This window comes from Anoplopoma fimbria, chromosome 19 (genome assembly GCF_027596085.1).
Source record: "Anoplopoma fimbria isolate UVic2021 breed Golden Eagle Sablefish chromosome 19, Afim_UVic_2022, whole genome shotgun sequence".
In the NCBI taxonomy this organism is placed as follows: Eukaryota; Metazoa; Chordata; class Actinopteri; order Perciformes; family Anoplopomatidae; genus Anoplopoma; species Anoplopoma fimbria.
Window position 1 is genome coordinate 24,913,838 of NC_072467.1, and position 8,520 is coordinate 24,922,357.

Sequence of the window (8,520 nt, forward strand, 5' to 3'; positions counted from 1 at the left end):
TGTTCATTCAACACGTTAAACTGCCCCAAAAAAAAACGAGCGATAAATGATTAATAATACATCTTGATGGCGTGCCATTATATTGTAACTGCAGCTTAAAAATACATATAGAAATACAAAATAATTCTTAATTAGTTATTTAAAAAAAAAACATAAATAGAAGTCAATGCTTTAAGTGTGTCATGCTCAAAAAAAATATATATATCCAAAAAATAAAAATTGCAAAAACAAAATATTTGCAAACGAAACGCCTTAAAAGAAAAGTCATTATTATTATTATTAAAAAAAAAAAAAAAAAAAAGAAGATAAACATTTGGATGTTACATTTCCCACTGTTATTTAAAAAAATAAACATAAATAGAAGTCAATGCTTTAAGTGTGTCATGCTAAAAAAAAATATATATATCCAAAAACTAAAAACCAGATTAAATCCCGTTTAAAGTCCAGACTCAGCTGTGGATCAGCCTCTCCTCTGCTGGATGTCTAAACATCTCGTAAATTAAAGTCACTTTTGATTGTTTCCTCTGTGAGTCGTCGTGTGGCTCCAGAGCCACTGCAGAGCTCTGCTGTGGGGCTCTGGGTCGGCTCGGGTTCGGGTCCGGGTCGGGTCCGGGTCGGGTCCGGGTCGGGGGAGGAGCTGGGTGCTGGTTCCCATCCAGAGAGGAGGAGGGCAGCTCAGTGAGGAGCTCAGTCTCTTCTATAAAGACTCCACTCCACTGGAGAACTTATTGCATTACAAAGGAGATTAGTTCCTACTTTTTTTCTCCTCTTCTTCATCATCTTCTCCTCTTCTCCTCATGGTGACTTCTGGTTGAAGTGGATCTGTTGGGTTTTAAGATGATGGAGTTTATGGATGATAAGTTTGCGTTGAAGAGCCAGGCGATGAAGGCCAGCGACTACTACATGGACCAGGTCATGGAGAGCCTGGACGGCGCGCAGTACTTCAGCAAGGCTTCCCCGAAATGTGTGCAGGCCTTCGGGCTGCAGAGCGGCGAGCACCGGTCCTCTCCCTGCGGAGACCAGGGCGGTGCGTGAAACCTGGTTTTAATATATAATAATAACTGTTTTGTGCATCGATGTTGCATTTTTACAGGAGTTAATGTGTTTAAAAGAAAATATAACAGTGAGAAATGTAACATCCAAATGTTTATCTTCTTTTTTTTTTTTTTTTAATAATAATAATAATAATAATAATAATGACTTTTCTTTTAAGGCGTTTCGTTTGCAAATATTTTGTTTTTGTTAATTTTTGGATATATATATATATTTTTTTTTTTTTTTTGAGCATGAAACACTTAAAACATTTTGTTTTTGCAATTTTTAATTTTTGGATATATATTTTTTTTTGAGCATGAAACACTTAAAACATTTTGTTTTTGCATTTTTAATTTTTGGATATATATATATTTTTTTTTTTTTTGAGCATGAAACACTTAAAACATTTTGTTTTTGCAATTTTTAATTTTTGGATATATATATATATTTTTTTGAGCATGAAACACTTAAAACATTTTGTTTTTGCAATTTAAAATTTTTTGATATATATATTTTTTTTTTGGAGCATGAAACACTTAAAACAAATTCTATTTATGTTAATTTTTAAATAACAAAATTAAGAATTATTTTGTATTTCCATATGTACTTTTAAGCTGCAGTTACAATACAATTCCACGCCATCAATATATATTAATTAACCATTTATCTCTCCTTCATTCCAGCCAATTACGGTGTGCCCAAGGCGGACGAGGACACTCTGCACGCCGACCTGGGGAGGCCGATGGACGGCTGCTGCGCTCTGCGGGCCTCGCCTGTGACCTCCGGGCCGGAGAAGACCGACCTGGACGACATGGGGGACAAGTGCGACAGCAACGTGTCCAGCAGCAAGAAGAGGAGACACAGGACCACCTTCACCAGCACGCAGCTGGAGGAGCTGGAGAAGGTGTTCCAGAAGACCCACTATCCAGATGTTTATGTGAGGGAACAGCTGGCCATGAGGACGGAGCTGACGGAGGCCAGGGTGCAGGTTGGCCACTGACTCTTATTATGGAGAGAATGAATCATACAATAAGGACAAAGGGGCTTTAAGACACACACACACACACACACACACACACACACACACACACACACACACACACACACACACACACACACACACACACACACACACACAAACCAAACAAATTAGTAAATAAACTAAATCAGTGCAGAAGGATTTATTTTAATTCCAGCCTGCTGCAGCTCTTTTATAATAATTCTTCCATAGTTTGGATGGATTTCTTATCATCTTAATAAGTAAATGCCACTTGGTGTTTACTGAAATACACATTTATTCCATTTGATTTAGTTTTGTCTGATTTCATTTCATTTCCCATATGTTTTGCTTTTAGGTTTGGTTTCAGAACAGAAGAGCAAAGTGGAGGAAACGAGAGCGTTATGGACAAATCCAACAAGCCAAAACTCACTTTGCAGCCACCTACGACCTCTCAGTCCTACCGAGGAGCGACAGCTACACACAGGCGAGTCTGAGCCACGTTGTACTGAGTTATGGTTTACTGTCGATGAGAGGATTTAGATGTATCTGATATATAAGAGGAGACGTCGTTTTTCATGCACTGCTCAGTTGTGAGATTTTGGGGTATTTTGCTTTCATAACATGTCTTCTTTTAAAGTAGTGGAAAGAAAACATCTAAAGTACCAAATATTATTTTTTTCTTTGTCCATTTTCTCTTTGGATTTATCCTCAATTCACCATAAACTATTAGAATATGCCTTATTTGCATTTTTAGACATACAATTCCCCCCCAAAAAGTAAAATATGTATCTAAATGTAAGTAATCAACTGGGGAAGTTTCATAGTGATATAGTTCATTTTCCCCTGAGTGTCTGTAACATGTTTGTCATTTTACAAAACATATCTTTAAAGGCTGTTTTCTCTAAATTAGTTTTTTTCTCAGACTCTCCTTTTCAGCAGCTCTTACATAAACCAAACTTTACAGTAGAATCCTCTCTATATCCTGATGGATTTATTTTACAGAAGGGTTTGTTCATATTTAATTCATAGTCTGATTAATAGAACATTTCATTTCTAAAAAAAAGTTTTTTTATGGCTTTAACATTTTTTTTCAGATTTATGGAGTGTTTCAAAGAGATATCAAAAACCTCCCCTCTGTAAAAAACTTTGAATCTTATATGTCAACAAAATGAAACAATAAATCTGAACCCAATGTTCATCTTCTGTTCAGATTTATTTCTACAAATGTATCCAAAATTAGCACATATTTAAACAAAATGTCAGAAAACTTGTAATACAAAAAAGAATTACCTTCATTTAAGTAATCCACCTGGGACGTTTCATGGTTTAATATATATTAGTTTCATGGTCTTTATTAGTTAATATGTTCTGTAGGACGCCTGATAAGACTTCTCTCCTGAAATACTCAATTCCCTTCACCCACAACAAATGAACGCTTCTATCTGATGAATCACTGCACGTCACTGCTGCTCTATTCATCACTTATTATGAAACCCATCTTCAGATAAGAAGCTTGGACGCTGATTAGAGCGTCTGTGAGGCGTCACGGCTGAATGAATGGCCTTATATCACATTTCACGTTTCTCTGCACATTCGTCTTGCTGCTTTGGACGAAAGGTCGGGTACGAGATGAGGTGTGAGGAGACGCAGCATGTCGGTTCTGTCTGTCAGAGACGGAGATTGGGCCTCCGAGTGTTGTCGAGACCTTTTCTAAGGTTCCTCAGAGGGCCGTGTGTTATTGTTTAAAGCGTACATTTTAAAATCAAAGAGCTAGATTTGTGCATTTCTTCGGCTCCCTGGCTCGAGACCAGGTCAGAAATGTGCTGGACTGCCTCGTATTTTCTCCGCACATGTTTCTGATAGATTCCCCCTGCAGTCACACGCCCTCCCTCCCAGCTGATCCAGATTACTGTCATTAAATGGACCGTCCTGCTGGCAGCGGGTGTTTCTGTCCCCCTAAACACAGTGGACACTGATTGCATTCTTGTGGGTTTTTAAAGAGCTTTTGTTTAAATTGGTTTGTTTGAGGTTTTTGGCTGATATTGTTGGATTTGTTTTTTTTGCTCGTGGATAGCACATGTTGTCAGGATCACGCTGGAAAAGCTGATTCTGTAGCTACAACCATAGTTTTGTGCTTCGAGAGGAGTTTATTTAACTGTCAGAGTTGCAGGTGTGTGGTGTTTGTTCAGATTTTCTGTAAGCTACACTTTGGCAAAAATATGCTTTTCTGTGTTGAACAATAACCGGATGGTTCAGTTTATAGTCCAGCAGTTTTCAGATTTTTTTTTTTGAAGGTGCTGAAATTTATGGAACTTTTTTGGAGCATTTATTTTGGTTAAAAGTTTTTTTTTTGTATTTTTCTTTATTGAAACATATTTTTTGTGTGATGAAGAAAGCTACAGTGGTACATAACGTTGACATTATTTGAAGTCTATGAAGGTAGACATTCACTTTCATGCTTTTAACGTGCTACTTCCTTACGACAGCTTGTTTTCTCAGTTTGATTGAGATTCTGGCAAATGAAACCAAATGAGAAACGTTAGTGAAGTCATATGTATGTGATCGAGCTGTCAGATCAGTCTGTGTTGATAACTTAAAGACAAACTGTTCTGTAGACTGGAGCTCCTAAAACCAGTCATGTGGTGTTTACTGTGTTTTCACCAGATGGGACTATGTCTTCTCTTTGTCCTCTTTTTTCCCTCTGGCCTGTTTGCTCTCTGATCATCGAAGAAAAAATGCCAACAGAGGATGCATTACACTTCAATGATGAATTTTAATAATATGTTTGGAATTGTTTAATCTGTAAGACTTTTCCCTCCCAAAAGCTCTCTTACTGCTAGTGTTTTCTAGACTTGTTGATAGTTTGGTTTTTATTCGTCCAGATTTTGCGATGTCTTTGTCTGATCATTTTTCCCTCCACCTTGATACAATGAAGGTGAATTACATTTCATATTTTTGGTGCCGAATGCTTGAACAAAAATAACATTTAGAAAAATCAATAAAAAAATCAAAAATGAGTTAATATCATCTACTCTCTAATCTCTAATCTACTGCGATTAACAGTTTTTAACGGACTATTTCTTCTGTAAAGTTAGTTCCTGATAAATTTCTGTATTTGTGAGTACGGACAGACAGATTTCTCAAAATATGGTCAAATAAAAACAAAACCTACTGCATGTCCAGATACCACCAGACAGAAAAAATAGATAACATGTATATTTTAACATGGGTGAAACAACCCTTTACCGTTTTCACTGTGTATGCCACACTTGTATATTACTTTGACAGCTAATCATTGACCAAACTAAAATTAAACCAGAGATTTATGAATTTAGATCTGCAGAGATTTATATTCTACATTTCAAAATATTTTTTTTAGTATGCAGGATTTAAAAGCTCCTATAAACTTAATCTGTTCTGTGTGACAAAATAATCTAAAATCAAAGCTTTTTCTGAGCTTTCAATCACAACTCCTGGTCTTCATCAGCAAATGGAATGATTTGTTAAATGTTTAAACTGTACATCAATGTGAAAAGCTATACTTGTAATTCACAAAAACATCTATGTAGAAATCTTTGTGTGTGTGTGTTAAACGATAAATCTATTATAGTTAATATTGGCGTTTGTGCTCCAGTGGATCCTCGTGTAGTTAAAGTCATCCTCCAGTATCTAAACCCTCCTTTTCACCCAACAGATTCCCAACAACCTGTGGCCTCCTCCTCCTCCCGGCGGCTCCGTGGTCTCCTCCTGCATGCTCCCCCGAGGCTCCCCTCCCTGCGTCGCCTCCTACTCCCACTCCCCCCGCTCGGCCGCCGCTGCCGCCGAGCACGGCTACGTGGGCTTCCCCAACCAGCAGAACCAGTTCGGCCACGTCTCCCTCAACAACTTCTTCAGCGCGGACTCCCTCCTCACGCCGGCCGCCAACGGCCACCACGCCTTCGAGACCAAACCCGAGTTCGAGAGGCGCTCGTCCAGCATAGCCGTGCTGCGCATGAAGGCCAAGGAGCACACGGCCAACATCTCGTGGGCCATGTGATCCTGTGAATGTCTGGATAATGTATGGGAAAATTATATTTTTTCACAGATTTCCAGTTTGTACCAAGTGGGAGAATTGACCAAAGAGTCAGAAATCATATTCAAAACAAGCTGTTTGTCACTCGCAGCGCAGCATCTACAGATTAGTTGTCACCTTGGTGTGTTGTGAATGAAAATCAGCTTTGGAGTGATGTGGCTGATTTTACCATCATGCTGCCTTGGTGTTTAGATCTAATGGGTCAAGAAAATGCAGTCAGGATAACGTAAGTTAAATGGCAAATGTGTCAGGATTTGTGATTTAATAAAAGTAAATAAGCTCAAGGTTGTAACAAAAACATGAAATAGCCGTAATGTTGTGTGACAGACAATCAGCTGTGCATCTGGTCTGAAGGAGATCTACAGTAAGGTTAGACAATCAAGTGGTCAAAGGCACTTAAAGCTACAGTTGGTAACTTTAATGAAATTTACTTTTTGTCATATTTGCTCAAACTGTCACGATATACTGACAGTAGAACATGAGACGGACTATCTGCGAAAGAAATCAGCTTCCTCTTCCTCCTTTCAGTTCCCCAAATTGCATTTGCAAGATTCCACCGCACCCGAAGAAAAACAACCAATCAGAGCCGAGGAGTCTCTAACGCAGCTGTCAATCAATGCTGGTGAAGCTCTTGGACTCCGATCAAACTGTCAAACTCGGCCTGCTGATCAAATATCAATCAAGATTTAGTAACTGTTATGCTTATTACTCGCCTCAAATGTTTACAGAAACACATTTTAGTTATTGTTCGGCTGCAGAACGAGAAAGTTTGACCCAGTTGGTGGGCGGTGCTTCTTTTTGACTATAGACTGTTTTAAACACAGCAGCTGGGAAACAAGCTTCCTCATTTTACAGCAAAACTGAAGTATGTTCGTGAATACATTTGAGGCTAGTAATGGACAATGCAGTAACACAACATTGATGAATATTTGATCAGTACTGCGTATTGACAGTTTAATTGGTCGTTTGCTGCTGTGGAATCTTGCAATTTCCATCAGCAGCACTTAAAGGAGGAAGAGGAACCTGATTTTCTTTCAAAGGTTATCTGACATACGTGCTGCTGTCAGGATCCTAAACTGTATATTCATAGTGGACATAGTCAAGCCTCGAGTTCGGAATTTTTGCCTTTGCTATCTTCGTTTATGGCCGTCGCCATCTTGTTTATTTGCAACCAGAAATGACACGATAGGTGGCGCTAAGTACAACCGAAAACTGAATAAGACATTTTTAGGCGACCAAAACGTAACATTAACTTTTATGAACTAAAAACACAATGTGAAAGAGTTAAAGTTGTAGCTCCGCCCTAAAGAATACTCTGCTTTATGGTCTGTTTGACTCTAAATGGAGCATCATTTACTAAATGAACATCATGCTGTATTGAAGAAGACTTGAAACTAGAGATTGAGACCATAAACTCATGTTTACAATGTTTACTGAGGGAATAAATCAAGAGAGAAGTAGGTTGACTTTCTCATAGATTTCTATGCAATCAGCCTTTTTGTTTTTCAACCAGAGGATAATGGCCACTAGAAATAATGCAGGTTCAAGGCACTTCCACATTGGCTTCACTTTTCAGAACCAGAGGTTGCGTCCTTTCAGGATATAGTGACCTTATGAGCAATTATGACAAAACGTTATTTATATTAAAGTTACCAGCTGTAGCTTTAAAGTGGAGATGGTCCAAACATTCATGTAGCTCAATTAAAGCAGTACAATCATATCAGTGTGATTTTCAGGGTAATGTCCAGTGCATTGTTTTACAGCCGACAGTCCTTTTCTGGTCAGACCGGATTAATTGATTAACCCCTCGTGATCTGTGGAGGTGAGAGCTGTGCTTTCATTGTTGTTGTCTGTTAACGGAGGTCGGGGGGGGGGTCCTCGGTGTTTCCTCGCTATTGAGACAGAAAGAAGAGTCAAATGGAGGTGAGGCGAGAAAAACTCCAGTGAGATTTGACCCCAGGGTGGGTACGTGTGGATCCACAGGGAGGGGTCCCAAACCACTACAGCCTTTTTTAAGCACTGTGAATAAGCTTTCTTTACCAGCGGCCTTCATCTCCCTCCCTCGTTCCAGCTCAGGGCTGAAGATGAGCAGCGTGGAGACAAAACTAACTTGACGTACTGACGTGTCCGTGTGCTTTGCAGCAAAGCTCTGTAATCTCTGCCGTCTGCCTCCGTTGTGTATCAATGGTACACAAGGCTGGCAGAGGAGGCAGGTTTTAAAAAATTGTTTGTGTTGTAAATGTATATCTGTTGGAAGTATAATAAATGAATGTGACTTGATTAATGCTTGGATGCACTTTTTTTTGTTTTAAGAGTTTTTAAAGGGGACGTATCATGCTGATATAGATTCATACATGTAGATTGGGTTTCTGCTGGAACATTTTCACATTCTTCGATGTTAAAAAAAAACCAC

At 38.8% G+C, this 8,520-nt stretch overlaps 1 protein-coding gene across 1 annotated transcript; it reads left to right on the forward strand.

The window, feature by feature from the left end:
• The first annotated feature begins 837 nt into the window (after positions 1 to 837).
• alx1 (ALX homeobox 1) lies at positions 838 to 8,283 on the forward strand. Its single transcript, XM_054620120.1, has 4 exons — positions 838 to 1,027; positions 1,719 to 2,023; positions 2,391 to 2,519; positions 5,730 to 8,283. The coding sequence occupies exons 1-4, from the start codon at positions 838 to 840 to the stop codon at positions 6,069 to 6,071; spliced, it is 966 nt and encodes a 321-aa protein (XP_054476095.1). The 3' UTR covers positions 6,072 to 8,283.
• Positions 8,284 to 8,520: the final 237 nt, after the last annotated feature.